General features: G+C 37.1%; 1 protein-coding gene across 1 annotated transcript; it reads right to left on the reverse strand.

Annotated features, from left to right (window-relative positions):
- Positions 1 to 799: 799 nt before the first annotated feature.
- slc37a2 (solute carrier family 37 member 2) lies at positions 800 to 16,057 on the reverse strand. The gene is made up of 18 exons (XM_011483906.4): positions 15,514 to 16,057; positions 13,891 to 13,972; positions 13,427 to 13,517; positions 11,685 to 11,763; positions 11,458 to 11,593; positions 9,429 to 9,505; positions 6,895 to 7,061; positions 6,751 to 6,788; positions 6,521 to 6,670; positions 5,291 to 5,381; positions 5,144 to 5,206; positions 4,261 to 4,346; positions 3,631 to 3,679; positions 3,083 to 3,156; positions 2,936 to 3,014; positions 2,752 to 2,849; positions 2,608 to 2,672; positions 800 to 1,397 (listed from the first exon to the last, which is right to left on the reverse strand). Exons 1-18 carry the CDS (start codon positions 15,570 to 15,572, stop codon positions 1,382 to 1,384), a joined length of 1,500 nt encoding a protein of 499 aa, XP_011482208.1. The 5' UTR covers positions 15,573 to 16,057; the 3' UTR covers positions 800 to 1,381.
- Between the last annotated feature and the right edge of the window lie 199 nt (positions 16,058 to 16,256).

The raw sequence follows: 16,256 nt of genomic DNA on the forward strand, positions 1-16,256 counted from the left end.
ATAACTTTTTTTTCTGAACCCTGTAAAGGATTGTTAAAAATATATGTTTACATTTAGCACACATGGATTAGCTGCGTCTGCAAAATCTTCTTCCTCTCCCCAGAAACATCTATTCACATTAGGGTACCCTGGCTGCAAAAAAAACCCTAATTTTTTTACAGTGGACGTCTCCTTCTGCTCCATCTTTTAAAACATGGTTGAATGAAATGCTGCTTGTGCCTGAAATAGAGCAGATAAGAAAAAATAATAGAGCACTCTTGAGGAAATTTGGCAACCATTTAAACATTTTTTATAAGATAAATGAAACCTTAATGTATATATGATCCCCATTTCCATGTTTTTTTTTTCTTTCTTTTTATGCCTATTGTTGATGTTCACTAAAATGTTGTTTGAGCATATGAATCATATGAATCTTGTACCACATTTTGTGTTCTGTTGAAAAATCAAAATAAAGCATAAATATATATATTTAAACCTAACATTAATTATGCAGTAATTTTGGTTGTCAAGGAGCATTTCTGTTGTCTGGAACCATTTGATAAACTGTGTTTGTTTAACTCTTGTGCTATCTTAGATGACCCCACCCTTCCATTGACGTTTTCTCCCTACTATGAAAAAGGTGGATAAAGGTGGAAAGATTTCATGTAATCCATGGACACCAGTGAAGATCACAAATCATTGAAGATAAAAGGTTCAGAGCACTGTCTAGTGGGTCTAGATGACCCACTCCCAATGTTAAAGTGCCTAGGATAGCACAAGGGTTCATTACATAAATTAAGAAGGCAATAAAAGACTCATAGGAGGTTGAATAGTTTTATTTCATTTGCGTTCCTTTAGTCAAAAAGTGATTCGTGGATGGCTGAACAGTGAGCTGCTACAACACATTTTATGATCAACTTATTTGTCGGTTTACAAGGAAAACCTTCCGCTTCTCAGAAAGGATTGAAGATTAGATCATCTTTCCCATCATTGATCTGATTTCCAAACCTCAACAAAAACTGTCTGAAAATAGAAGATTTCGACTTTCATAGAAAGGTTAAAGCAGTCGCAGCAACTTTCTTCAGGTGGACTTTTGACATCCTGCAGAAAAAAGAAGTCAGTAAAAAGCTTTTTTTGTCTTGAAAAAAAAAAGAAAAAAGCTTTTTTTCTGTTTTTTTCTACACTACTTACAACATAAAACAACAGAAAAAAATAAAACCAATTAAAATATTTACACGTTATTGATAAAATAAAACATTTAAATGAGTAGGAAAGCAGTAGAAAAAGGATTTTAGTCTTTAAAAAAGACACGGTTCTGTTTTACAGTGAGAAGGCTTCAGTTGACAGCTTAGTGCCTTGAAGAGAAGAGATCCATTGTGTTGCTGCTTTTCTCTGCTTGGTTTCAAATGTCTTTGATCCTGCAGTAAACAGTCACAAAAAACAGTTTTAAACTTAAGTTTTCATGCAGTTGCTACAGAATTTTTTGTCTAAAAGATTCATTATTTTAAGCTTTCTCAAAAAAATAAATAACATTCTTGTTAAATTTTGAAGTTATGATAATAAATATGACTTGAAAAATGTGAATCTAATTGCATAACATGGCAGAAGAGATTATTCATCGGCTTCTATTGAGCTTTGATTTATAGGGTCAAATCAGGATAAGCTGGAAGTGAATAAAAACCAGTTTGTAAATTTAAAAATAAAAAATTAAATTTTGAAAACAATTGTAAACTTAAAAGTAATATTAAAAATGTAAGAAAAAAAAGTAAATTATAAAAAAAGTATTTAAAATTGGAAGAAATACTGAAAATTTAAATGAAAACTATTAAAAAATGTTACCAAATTAAAGATAATGTTTATTTGAATTTTTTTTCGTTTTGTTCTTTTCATTTCTCTTAACGTTCAATCCCTTTACAATTTACACTTTCAATTCAGAATTTTTATTTTTGGCAGTGATCCTAAATAAATGTGGGGGCGGGGCTTCAATCCAATTGACGACCGATCATCTTTTTTTTTAAAATCTATGTCGTTTTCTAGGACATAGTTTCTGCAGAGCGGCATAAGTTCATTCGAAATTCCCCTCTGAGTTGTGGGCGGGACTGATGGTGCAAGCAACCCTTCCCTGTTGCTGAGAGCTCTTTGTGATCATGCTCTCCCGCTAGCTTACAGCCCCTCACGCCCCCACCCCAACATTACCAGGCAACAAAAATGGCGAGCCATTTTGGAGCTATCCAGCCGTACAATTTAGATCCAGATTCCAGCTCAGACAAGGAAAACAAAGACGTTCATGGATCTATCTCTGCATCAGAATGGAGCGGAGCAGGGAGCTTGTGTCCCGCCCACTGTATTTTCTAACAAATACGATCTTTTTCAACCTTCAATTTTTTGATTCACAACATTTTTGAGTGAAGACATTCCCAGAGATTTAATTTTAAGATAAATTTTGTCTGTATGTGTCCTGCATCATCTCAAGAACGAGTTAAAACACCAAAAACACTATTTTGATCGCAGTGGCTCTTCACACTGATCCTGACTGACTGCTCTGATTTCTTACACATGTAACCTAAAATAAACAATAAAAAATGATGCCCTCCTCCTTGAAGCCAACGTTGCCATGGTAACACTCACCCTCTGGCTCTGGAGCTGCGTCCACACCAGCCCCGGACCTCTTTGTAGACGAGTCGGGTCAAGAACTGTAAAAACAATATTTTTAATCAAGTCAAGCTCGTGTGGCGGCAGAGATGTTTGATCACTAATGAGGAGGACACTGACCAGACAGGCCAGGACGTCGGCAGTGATGAGCATGTAGAAGACGTTTTTCCAGCCAGTGGGAGAGATCACACCGGCGAGCAGAGGACCTAACGCAGCGCCTGCAGAGGTCACCACGAAAGCAGACCGGTCACTCTAACGCACTCAAATGAAATCCATCCCTCAGATTCAAACCCGCTCCGTGTACCTATTGATCCGGTCCCATCGATGATGGCGGTCACGGTTGACAGCGCCCTGGAGTTCCCTCTCAGACTCTCGTGTGTTCCCTGCGACACAAAGACACGTCAGGACGGAGCTGCGGCGGGTTAAAGCAGCACAAACGACAAAATCTGACCAGATCTGCGGACACAGCCGTGGTTATGAGAGCGTACGGTCCATTCACCAGGCCTCCACACAACAACAGCATCCCTGCAGAGACGAAACACGTCACTCTCAAACCACTGAGATGCTGAACGTCTGAGTTCCTCTTCAGTTCAAACTGGTTCCAACAGCCACCGTCTGTCTGAGCATGTCGTCTTCTTTGGGACCATGAAGCAAACGTGTGATCAAGCGGTCGATAGGTCATCTGCTGAACAACCACCTTATCTCACGGTCAATTTGAAAATATCTAAGTCACACACTTTTATCAGAGCTGTGTTTTGCAGGCAAAAGTTTCTCTGCTTTTTCTTTTTCTTTGGCTGAAGTTCATAAAACCAAACGTTTCGCTTTTGGTTTCTGATTGTTTTAAATTAAACCCTAATTTAAAAACTGCACTTTTTTTTCCTTTTTATATCAATTTATGGATTTTTGTTTTGAAATCAAAGATTTTACCGGTAATCTGTCAATAGCAACTTGAATAATAATTTCTAACATCTAAAAAAAGATTAAAAATAAAGTTTATACCTATTGTTGTTCCGAGATTTCTTTGACCAATGGAATTGTACAGGAAAAGCTGGAACAAGAACAAAACAAAAGATCAATATGCGTCAAATGGAGATAAAAACAAACATCTAACAGCTACATACTACATTCACTCTTGTGTGCTAATTAAGCCGGTTTAGAAAAAGAAGAATTTATGTTTTCCTTTCACAGAAAATGATCGTTGTTCTCTTGTGTTTTGTTTTTTTAATCAAACAAGAAAAAGTGTAAAGCTGTTAAAAGTAGGCCCAACACCGACATTTAAAAATTAAGCCAAAGAGATCATTTCCAGCTAATTTAATAATAATAATAATAATACATTTTATTTATATGGCGCCTTTCTGGGCACTCAAGGTCGCCTCACAGAACAAAGTATGTAAAAACATAAACATACAACAGTAAAATTCCAGAACACAAAATAAGTTAACAGTTAAAAACAGCAATTTAAATATTATGAGCTAAAAGCATGACGGAAAAGGTGAGTTTTGAGGTGTTTGGAAAACTGAGTAAGTGAGTCCATATTTTGTAGATCAGAAGGGAGGGAGTTCCAGAGTTGTGGGGCAATCCGTCTACTGCTTAATCTGGACGTTTCTAATCTAACAAGTGAATGCTCACCATGGGGGCAGCAGCAATGAGCATGACACAACAGGTGGACGCTCTTCCACCGGTGTAGTCTGACACCAGGCCGGCAAAGATTCCTCCTGTTGAGCAGAAGACGTACAAAAGACCAGTTAAAGAGAGATCTGAAGTAGAGTAGATCTATTTATTTTTCTCTCGTCGTGAAATAGACATGCTGTTTATAGCTGTTTGGGACTGCTGTGAACTATGGGAGTATCCTAAAAGAAAAGAAAAATCATTGGAGGAATAACTATGAATCGAATAGTAACAAAAAACTTTTGAATTTTGAGAATACAGAATAATTTTAGCTTCCAAACTCATGATTAATGGAAAAAAACGTTTATTGGAGGATTTTTTAGAATTATGATAGAAAAATGATAAAATAATATAAATCAATTCTTCACAAACCTCAGAAAAATTCATATATTTCCTACCAGTTTAAAAAACCACCAATGGATTAAATGTGCCATATGTGTTTATTGGAAGGTACCAATATGGCGATTTATGATTAAAAGCAATGATATGCCAAGAATTTAACATGTTTTATTTTTTCCAATCAATTTATGAATTATTTCCTTAAATAGATTTGATGAATTGTATGTATTTATAATTTTTATTGTCTTTTTCCTAGGTTTTATGGCTGAAATAAATTGAAATCAATCAACCACAAGAGAAACATTTCAAACATTTAAGTTTTGGTTTTGCCTGATTTTTAAATGTCAAAAAGAAAAGTTTCTGATGATTCTAAAAATGTGTGTCCTCTTGTTTACTTCGGCTGATTATAAAGATAAACTTTCAACAGCATATTTGAAACTTGTCCCTCAAACAGTCACTTTAAAAACAGATTCAAGGATTTGACTCAGACGGACAAAAAGCCTACCCACAATCCCTCCCACGTCGAATAATGTCGACATATCTCCAGCTTGTTTGGCGTCAAAATGTGCTGAGGAAGAAAAGGAAACATCGTTTTAATTTGTTTAGCTATTTTACTATCAAACTAAAAGGCATTAGTGTGAAAGTTACTTACCAACATTGGAGATGTAGAGAGGAAGCCAGTAAAGAAACGTGTAGCTGACCAGCTTAGCAAACAGCAGACAGAGTGAGAACTCCACCACTCCCTGTGTTAAAACAAAACACAAGCCACCGTTAGGGGCTGGACAACAACAGAAACAAAAAGTAGCATTTGAAAGTTGTATGTCTCTGCAGATGCTGCAACTTTTCTAATTCTAAACTTAAAAAGGCTGTTAAGTCATCTTTTATTCGTCCTTTCTCGTTAAAATGTCATGAGGAACCAGCTCTGCATCATTGCAGTGCAAAGTACTGCGCGTTTTGTGTAGTTGCGATAAGTTATGTTTTTGTTTTGGTGGCGACACAGCACTCTTTGGGAAAAACAGACTTCCACTGGATTTTCTTCCACCACACAAATATGTACAAACTCGGTGCAAAATAGGGAAAACAAAAAAGCCCATTTACAGCGGTCACTCGCTCTATTGCGGTTCATGCGGGTTCACAAATTTATTTTTCGTTCACTTGTGCATGCTTTTCTTTTTTTTTTTGCATTCAGTTTATCAAAGTTACACAAATCTTTGATCGGAAGTAGATCTTTGTTTTCATTTCATGATACTGGACTTATGTTTCTATGAAGATCTGAACTTCAAGAGTTTAAACAAGAGAGAGAAATGTGAAAATGTCTGAGAAAAGTCTATATGAATTGTGTAGTGAGGGGTTTACAGCCTTAAATTATCTAATTACTGTAGTAAATAAAGATGACTACTTCGCTTTGTGGATTTCACCTATAACAAGTTATTTTTTGGAACATTACTTCCAAAATATAAAAGGGAGACCATGGTAATGTTATTACTTTAAATTGTAACTATACTTATTGACAAATACATGTATTTCACTATTGCTGTGATTGCCACAAACAGGTGTTTTTTTGACTGATTAGATTATGGACATACAGAAGCTAATAACATCTGATGGTAAAGAAATATATAATTAATAGTGATCTTAAGTGAATAGAAGTTTAATCCCAAATATACACTTTTCACAATAACAAATCTGAGTTTTTTTCTGAACAAATTTCCGTCATTCTTCGTGTAACCACTAGAGGGAGCCAAAGACGTCCTTTTTTTTTTACTTTGTTTCTTCTTTGGCTTTTAAATCAACATTTCATTGATGCAGATGGTGGTCAGTGCATTACATTTGATTTGTTATTGACACTGCAGCAGTTTAAAAAGCAGTTATTTCCACTCACAGGTATGCAGAGCGCCCCAGTGAAACTTATTGCCTTTGTGTGATCGTGCACAGTCACCGGAGACTCGGCGGAGACGCCGCCGTTGATGGTTTGGTTGCCGTTGGGTAAGTTCTGCAGCAGAGGCTCCGTCTCTTCGTTCTCTTTCTCACTCTGACACACAAAGACCAATATGTTCTTGAGCAATGCCGTTATGAGTCAATTCAAATCAATGGTGCTCAGTTAAAGCTCACATGATGCTGAGGAGGACTGCAGTTCACATCCTCAGGTTCTGGACAGGAGACGGCACAACATGCAGCATTTGAGGTAAAAACACAACATGAGAATGTGACAGAGTGATTTCCATCTATCTGTTTGTCTGTTGGATGAAAACTGACTTTCAACAAGGAAGAAGAAGCACAGGATCCCAGTGGAAGTGATGATGAGTCCAGGGACAATGAAGGACATCCCCCACGCGGAGGAGACAAAGGCTCCTGCGATGAGAGACCCCAAGATGTTTCCCACGGAGGTGTGCGAGTTCCACACGCCCATGATGAATCCCCGCCTGACAGCAAAAACCACATATAAGCACAGTGCAGCTTCTGTGAAGCCTTTAGTAATCCACCAAGTTTCATTAAGAGCTCCTGGTTTTCTACTTATTAACAGTTTTTGTTCAAACCCCCCCTGGAAGCCTTTTTTGGCATTTCACGAGAAGCTAACCTAAAAAAATAAAAATAAAAATAAAAGATTTGGAGGATTGGAGGCTTCAGGTGAGCATCAGGGAGTAGAGATGAAGCTCTCTCCATCAGGTCAAAAATTAAAATAAAACGCCCTTTAATGTACACCTGATGCCACAGAACAAACAAAAACTTTGTGTATTTGTTCGCTGTTTCCTTGTCATTTCATTTAAAAAATAGGACAAATTAATTCCACAAAACTCCAGTTTAGGAACAGAAAGAATACAAATTTCTGTAGTTAAAAAAATCATTAAAGGTGCTGGTGGACATCGTGATGACCTTTGGTTAGAACCAAATGAATCAATTCTATGACTTAATCATGCATCTACAGTTTGGACCATTTAACACATATCAGCCATCTGAAGTACTTTTTGTTTCAAAACAACAAAAAGAAATTCTGATTTTATTATTTGAAATTATTGTTTGTGCAATCAAATGCCAACAAACCCCAGATTAAGAACCCAAAAACTAAAATCAAACATTTGACCCTTCAAAGTTTAATTGGGATTTTTGGGGTTTTCATGTTTTTTTCCTTATTAATTATAAGGAATTAATCAAATAAATGGGGAAAAGGTTTACTTTTAAGGTACATGCAATCTGCTATTCCAGCTTTGTCTTTGTTCCAGTATCTGTGCATGTCTGAAAATGTCTTCTATCAGCTCCTGTGCATGTGAACCTGTCGTGATTTACTTTCCAATAAGATTCACAGAAAAGTTTTTTCTGTGCATGTAAACATGAAACACAATCCATAGCTGTAAACATGAAACTTTAAGAAAGAAACATTCAGTCATATAGATCAGGGATTTTAACCAGTGTCTGCGGTAGACCAGAGGTCATCAGGTGTACTGGGGAGAACACATCCTGTTCAATTCATTAGCCTTTAGAAAACTGAAAATTAGTTATCTGTGAATAAAACTGGGAACAAAATAGAAAACGTATCCCAGACTCAGAACACCTGCCGGCTGCAGGGATCGAGGCCTTGCCTCACACCGGCTCCTCTCTCAAGAACTTTCTTTTTTTTCCAGTGTCAGCTGGCCTCTTCCTGAACATCGCTTACGATAAATTCAAGGCCAAAATACAAAAAAATCCTGCTTTCAAGCACTGATACAATTAATGGATTCCATTTAAAGGGGCAGCTCTAGCAAACAGAGGTAACCTTGAGATGTATCCACCTGCTGAGAAACAGTATGTCTGCACTGCTGCACCGTGCAAAGCTCACACTGGTCTTTACATTGAGCTTTGACTGGGTTAGGGACCTACACGGCATAAGGATACAACTTTACAGGAGAAAGAGGAGCTGTCTGAACTAAACCAACATCGTGGTATGAAGCTTTGGGAAGTTTCGGTTGACTGCTGTGAAGGACTTCTCTATTTTGGCGAGTACAGCTTTTTTGATTTTACTTTAAATGTTTCATGACATATTGACTCCAATAAAAACTAAAACCAGAAAGACAGAGCAGCTAAACCCTGATTTACCCCTAAGTTATTATACACGAGTCTAGAAAACATATGACCTACTCTATTCTATTCTTTTCACTGGGTTAAGCTACAGAGTGTTGTTTATCTTTGCTCCTAGAGCACATGTGTCAAACTCAAGGCCCGGGGGCCAAATGTGGCCCGCCGTGTCATTTTATGTGGCCCGCAAGAGCATCAAAGTTTTTAATTTTTTATAATAAAAATTGATGTGTATTTATTCATATCTAGGGGAAATCAGAATTGAAATATCGAATTGGGAAACTATAGATCAGAACTTAAACACTATCCATATAACCTAACATGTCAGAATCAAATTTAAAAGGGTTTATGCTAGAGTAACAAGCAAATATATGTTTTCTATGAACTGTAATTGTCACTTTAAAAATTTATAGTGAATAAATAATGAGTTATTTAGCATTAATGAGTAGTTACATTTATTTTTTATTGTATTTAGTTACATGTATAAGTTAAATCTGACCCTTTGAGGACAGCTGCTCTGCTGATGTGAAAATGAAAATGAGTTTGACACCTCTGCCCTAGAGTTTGTGGATGTATTAAAATGTGCTGTGGCTCAATAGAAACACAGGTTCAGATTAATGTTCCACAGGGAAGAGCTCGACTGTGCTCTTGAAAGGTGGCCAGTGTGTCTGTATGATTCAGCAAGTTGGAAAAACAAGCATCCAACGCTGCAAGCTCAGCAGGCTGTGTACGGTACTCACTTCCCCTTTCCAAACCAGTTTCCCACACAGGCCACGACAGAGGGCCAACCGGTGGTCTGCACGAGTCCGTTCATGACCTGCAGGAGGGAGCAGAGGGAGAAAATGTCTACCAACATCACAATGCTGGAACAACACTCCTGGCTGGGGGAAAAAAGGGACATGAACAGTGACCATTGATTCCTAACATTCCCACTTCAAACCCATCACGCTCCAGTGCAGTCACATGATGCAACTCAGTCATGTGATGAAGAGGGAAGCACGAGATCTCTACATTTTTCAAAGGATGGAAGTATCTGAGTTTACAAAGGGTCACAAGTGGAAAAAGGCAAAGGAACACTTTACTTTTATTCTATTGTGATTCTTTAAGAACTGCTTAGAACTCTCTTTTACATTATGGCTCATAAAAATGTGCTTTCTCTTGCTCCACGCCAATGGTCCCACCCACAACTTAGAGCCTAACTTCTAATGAAGTACTGTCGGACTGCAGAAACTATGTCCTAGAAAAACAACACGGGTTTTGGGATTTTGGCTTAAAATGGCATAACAATAATTAAAAGACCCCGGGGAATGCGATTAAAATAGATCAATAGATGGTCGAAGTGGGACTTCCAGAGTCAAACCTGCAGTGTTTTTTGTAAAACACAATGAAATCAAAAAGGAATAAAGCAGAACACAAAGAAATGAACGATGTGGAGCATAAAAAATGCTAATTTTTTTTGGGACTTTTAAATTTCAACAACTTCAGTAGAGCACAGAGATGCGGCGTTTTAAACATTTATGTTATTGTAATTAACTATTTTTGGATTTTTGTTGATAAAAAAAACATCCGTTACACTTTTTAGGTGTTTGGAGGAGAAACACATTTTTCCAGAAACTGCTCCTTTCCCTTCTAGCGATCATCTGCTTTTCTGACATTTAAGTGGGTGGGGTTAGAGTAGATAAGAAAAAAAAACCATTAGGAGGCAAAAAGTGAAACAAAAGCATTATGCCGATGTAGTCATAAGCCGGAACGCGGCTGCAAATGAAACCTAAAAGCCTGCAGTACTTTTCACTGGATCAGCAACAAAGAGCTTAACTGATCCATTTACTTCCTTTTTTCCCTTTTCTGCTCAGATGTTTTAGTCAAATCCATTGCTTTTGTGGTTGAAAAAGACAAGTTGATGTTCAAAGTTTCCTCATTTTACGCAAAAATAACAAGCGCCATTTCGATTTTTTAACTATCGAACAAGAACTAAGTACGGTATGGAGCTCATATTAGAGACACTCTTTCATTAGACAAGCATTCATCTGTGCAAAGAACATTTAGCCAAGTCAGACTTTCTTCCATTTTTGAGGATTCATTCTCACAAATGTATTTCCTGACAGCATGAATATTTATTATAAACCCATTTTCACATCAGGGAAGCATTAAAATATTTTGTATTTAAATGTCTAATAAATCAGATCTGCTAATCCTCAGTAAAGACCCACTCTGATGAAAATTGTGTTTTGGGTGTTTGTAACATTTTCTTCTTCTTCTTTTTCTTCTTCCTTAGATGATTAACAAAATTAAAAAGGCATTTCTGAGTATTTCTTTACTCAAATCATTGTGAATCAACAGAGTAATTTGAAATAGAGCATATTTGTTACATAGAAAATATGCTGGACAGGCCACAAGCTTCCTGCTCCGCTCCATTCTGATGAATCCACTTTAGACAAATAGATCCATGTGAGTTTTTGTTTTCCTCATCCAAGCCGGAATCTGGATCAAAACTGTACGGCTGAAGGGGGGATGGCGTTGGTCCGTGCCAACAGACCCGCCCCGCAACTCAGAGGAACATTTCTTATGAACTGCCGCTTTGCAGAAATTATGTCCTAGAAAACACCTGAGATTTTTTGTTTGAGCAAAAAAAAAAAAAGCGTAATCATCATTGAACGACCACTGGGAACGCTTTTAAAGGAGATCAAAAGATGATCAGAGTGGGTCTTTAAAATAAAATGCTTTCTTAAAGCCAGAACATTATATTGACCAAACTAGACAGGCTTGTACCTGGACAAAGGCATAGTACCCCAATGAATGGATGTTCCAGTAAAAACCAAGTCCAAACAGACATGTAAAGAATCCGCTCGTCACCATCCCAAAGCTCAGGTAGTACCGCAGAGGCAGCCGCTCTCCGAAAATACCACTGAAAACACAAGAATTCATCTGGTTCAGTATGAAGCAAGCAGGTAAAGATGAAAACATGAGCTGGGGATGTGACATCAGATGACACCAACCTGATAAACATGCCGATGGCGTAAGCAACCAGGAAGGAGTTATCCAAGACCCCAAACAGAGTCTGATAATTGTCCTGGTCTGGGAAAAAAAAAGGATACAAATGTAACCGCAATGACAATAATTCAAAATGATAGATAAAGGAATCTCACTTTTCTTAAACCTGAAGTAATGAAGAAAAATCTTAAATAATACCATGAAGTGGAGAACTACCCAACCCAACAGTGACCCCAAAAGGGATTAAATGGGTTTAGAAAATGGATGAATGGATACTGAAACAGCCCCTATCTCATAAATTATATGACCAAGAGAAATGCAGGTTTCTTTTAAAAAAAAAAAAAACCATCGATATTTCACATGGCTCAGGTGGTAGGGAAGGTTCTCCGATGACCAAAGGGTCAGCCCCCCCATTGTCGTCGTGTCCATGGGCAAGACACCTCACCCTCCCTGCCTTCAGTGCGCTGTGTGAATGTGCATGTATGTCCCGGTGACTGTAAGCTGGCGCCACGCCTCTGTCAGTCTGCCCCAGGGCAGCTGAGGCTAAATTAGTAGTTACCATCACCAAGTATGAATGAATAATGGACACATCTAAGCACTTTGAGCACCAAGAAAAAGCACAGATAAATTTAATCTATTATTATTAAGTATACATTTGACTCAGTGAATGAAGACTTTAAAAACCCAGCAGTTTATGTTATTATTGCTCATCTAGAAATCTGAATAGGGAATCCAACAGCTTCATTCTGACGATGAGTCACAAGATGACAGTTGAAGCAGCTGGAAAATGTAACCTTTGCGAGAACCGTATCTGAACAACTTCAGGCTGATCAATAAACAACCTTTTCTTTACTCCCTGTAAACTGATGACCTTACTGCTGTACTTCAGGATACACAATCAAATGTAGTTCAATAAAAACTACAGGATAGAGTAAATTACTCTAATTGTTTATGACAATAACTAATGCAGAATCAATCATCCTTAGGTGAGACCTGACAATAAAATTGATAGACTGACACAGTGAACATTGAGAAATTAGAAGGAAAAATCTCTTAAAAATCCTAAATAAGCAAATCTGAATTGTCCAGTAAACCTGTTTCCTCTCTTCTATTCCCGTCCCCAGTTCACTTAAACTTTCTTAAACTCAACAGTGACAAAACCGAAGTACTTCTTGTAGTCTACAAATCCATTCAATCTTTTCTAAAATGTCAAGTATCACACTCTCTGTAGATTCAGCTGCTGTCTCCTCCTCCCCTCAGGTAAAGAGTCTGGGTTTCATCCTAGACGGTTCACTGTCTTTTCATTCTCACATTAATAACATTACTCGATCTGCCTACTTTCATCTTCAAAATTAACCGTCTCCGCCCTTTTCTCACTGTCTACAACAGGTCCAGAATTCAGCTGCCTGCATAATCTCCAGAACTCTAATCTGTGGTCACATCACCCCGTCCTCCAGCAGTTGCTCTGATTCCCAATTCAATTCAAAGTCATGCTGACATTTAAAGCCCTCCAGGCTTACCTCCAAATCTACTGTTTAAATCCAGACTCAAAAGTCACCTGCTTAAATCAGCTTTCTCGCTTTTTTCGTCTACTCTTTGGTTGATTGATTTTATTTTATTGTGCTCTGCTTTTATGTTAATGTATTCCTTTTTATTGCTATGTACAGAGTCTTTAAGTGACAAGCAAGACCCTTCAAATATAATAGATTTTGAATCACCTGCCAAGCGTTGGCGTGTTTTTACTTACCGAAGGGCGACCAGTCACACCAGGTCTCATTGTCAGTGATGTTGATGCCTGGAGGTCTGATGACTGTAGAGCAGTTTCTGTGGAGCTCGCTCTGAAGACCACCACAGCACCCACACAAAAACAGAACAGGTGTCTTTACAAACGGATGAGAACGTCTCGTTTCCACAAATACATTTTGCTGTGACTCCTTTCATTAGGATGACTTTTGTTGCATCTAACAAATGTTTTGATGCCATTTATTCAAATGTTACACCAGAAACCGAAGACTTTTTAAAGAAAAAAGTTATAGTAATAAAGTACATGGTGACTTTAGATACATTTACAAAATAACTATATTGTTTTAATACATGAAAACACAAAGAGAAACTGGTTTACATTTTGCTTTTTATCCTACAGCAAGAAAATAGATGCAGCTACTCCTAAAAGTGTTTTAATTTTATATGTAAAGTCATGTCTTCTGTCACCTTTACAATGCTGATAGGTTTCCGGGAGAGATGGTAAGCCGTGTAGAAGAGGAAAGTGAGGAGAAGAATGAAGCCACGATACCTGCAGAGACCCGGATAAGAAATTAAATGCATTTGTTTACAATACGAACAAGAACATTACCGGTAGTAAGGACGGAAAACAAAATAAAAGCTTCTCGTTAAATGACGACAAGAATTTTTGAAACACAAAATAAAAAAAAGATTATTTTCTTCTTTCCGCCGATGATAAAAATTTGTTTTGAAAACACAAATGACATTATTATCCAATAACATAAACCCACTTGGCATGAAGCAGCTGATTATGTGATAAATCCAGTTTAGGGCCTTGAACACTGAGAAACTGGGAAGAGTGAACTAAGCATCTAATATTTGCAGAATGAAAATGTCAGTTTTCAGCATTTACACTAAAACCTATAGATTGAGCGAACATTTAGGAGATTTTTTTTTAACACAAAGATGGCAGAAGCATCAGTTCACATTTAACTGCTATTGAATGACAACATAACCAAGCCTTTTAGCTAAACACTCAAAATAAAGTACTTTTAAAAAAAAAATATGTCTTCTCACAACTTTTTTGATTTGTGCAAGTTTCAAAAGGTGCCAGTGTAAAAAAAAAATTAAATTGATGAAAGAAAAATAGTCCTCATATATTCAGTGATAGTTGAGGCCATTTACTACCATATAATTATTAAATAATGACATTTGTCATCAAGAGCAATTCCCACAGCAATTAGGTTCAACTAATTCAAATATTAAGTTTAATAATTAATGTAATAGTTAATGTAATAATATTTCATGCAAAGCAATCAGAGTTGCTGTCCTATGGAATAAAGAAAACATGTCTCTTTTTTATCTCACTAAATTAGAACTGGATTATTTTAAGCAATCACACAAACTATGTCTCTTTATTTTATTATATTTAGTGTTTTATTATATTTGTTTTGTATATTTTATATGAAATACTGTAATTTTGCCTATTAAAAAGGTTTTGGCCTGTTGGCAAACATGGATAAATAAAAATAAATACATGCAGGACTATTTTGTTGACACTATTTTGATCATAACATGGCAGTTAATGAGGATAACTGCAGTCAGGTCTGTGTTTAATGTTTGTTCCCCTTTTTTAAAGCTTAGTTTGGTGTCGACTTAACAAACCAAGAGAAACTACAAACCCAAATGTTTTCAGCTGAAGCAACACAAACCAAATGACTAATCTGAAATTACAAAATAGTAATTGTTATATTCTCATTTTAAAATTTTCTTCTATAAATAACAATAAAGAAGCACTACATCCTGTTATATAGTACATACTATTATCAGGTGAATTTTGCTAATTGAATTCATAGTAAATTTCCTAAGGATTTCCTGTCAAACCAACAGAAATCCTTCAATTGGCAAATTCCTAAATTTACAGTATTGATTCATTGGGAGTAAAAGTATTTAGTTATTTAGTTATTTGATTATTATTTGCACTGAATAACTTCAATGTAAATTCACAGAAAGCATATAAGTCAATGTGATTGAGTTAATCATTGTTGATCAGTGGGGAACACACTGACAGACAGCTGCAGTTCTGGAACGAATGAGATAAACCGGACTTACCAGCTATCCCGGGAAAAGGACGTGATGAGGCGTATACCGGGAGCCAGGGGAGACCTCATTTTGATAGGATATCCAGCCAACAACAATGAAAACACTCAACGCTTGACGTGGGACATGTTTGTAAATGTATGTAAATGCCTAACTACAGATGCGCGTGCAAAATGAACCGCGAAAGAGAGCTAGCTATAGCCAGTTAGAAACGTAAAGCTCGGTGAAAGGAAGCCGGAGGTTCAAAGTAGACGCTAGCTGCTGGACGAAAGGAACGGTTGCAGTCCGATGTTTTGGTCGGGGAAACCGAGCGTCGAGCTGAACTCCATATTCAGCAGTTATGTATGTTTATATATAGAGAGACAGACGGTGGGAAAAACGCCAGCCTACAAAAACGACGCAGTTTTATAAAAAGCAACAGAAAACGATGTCAGTTAATAGCTGAACGGAATGACTGTAACTATTCCTGAATCTACTAATTTTCCAGGCGGAGGATCCGGGGTCGCTCCAGACGTGTGACGTCATTACGTAAGCTGGGAGCAACTAAAATATGTGAGCAGGGGTGCATTACGTGTTCTTTTTTTTATCATTGTGGAAAAAACCCTAAATGAAGGATTTAAGTAACTTGGACTCGTCATGTTTTTACTTAAAACAAATTTAACTTATTAATTAAAAAATGATTGTCGTTTTTAGCCAAAATAGAAACTTGAATTTTGATTGTAGAGAGGCAGTAGTTCATTAGTTGTGGACGGGAC

Source organism: Oryzias latipes, chromosome 14 (genome assembly GCF_053564925.1).
Source record: "Oryzias latipes strain Hd-rR chromosome 14, Olatipes_Hd-rR_3.1".
NCBI lineage: Eukaryota > Metazoa > Chordata > Actinopteri > Beloniformes > Adrianichthyidae > Oryzias > Oryzias latipes.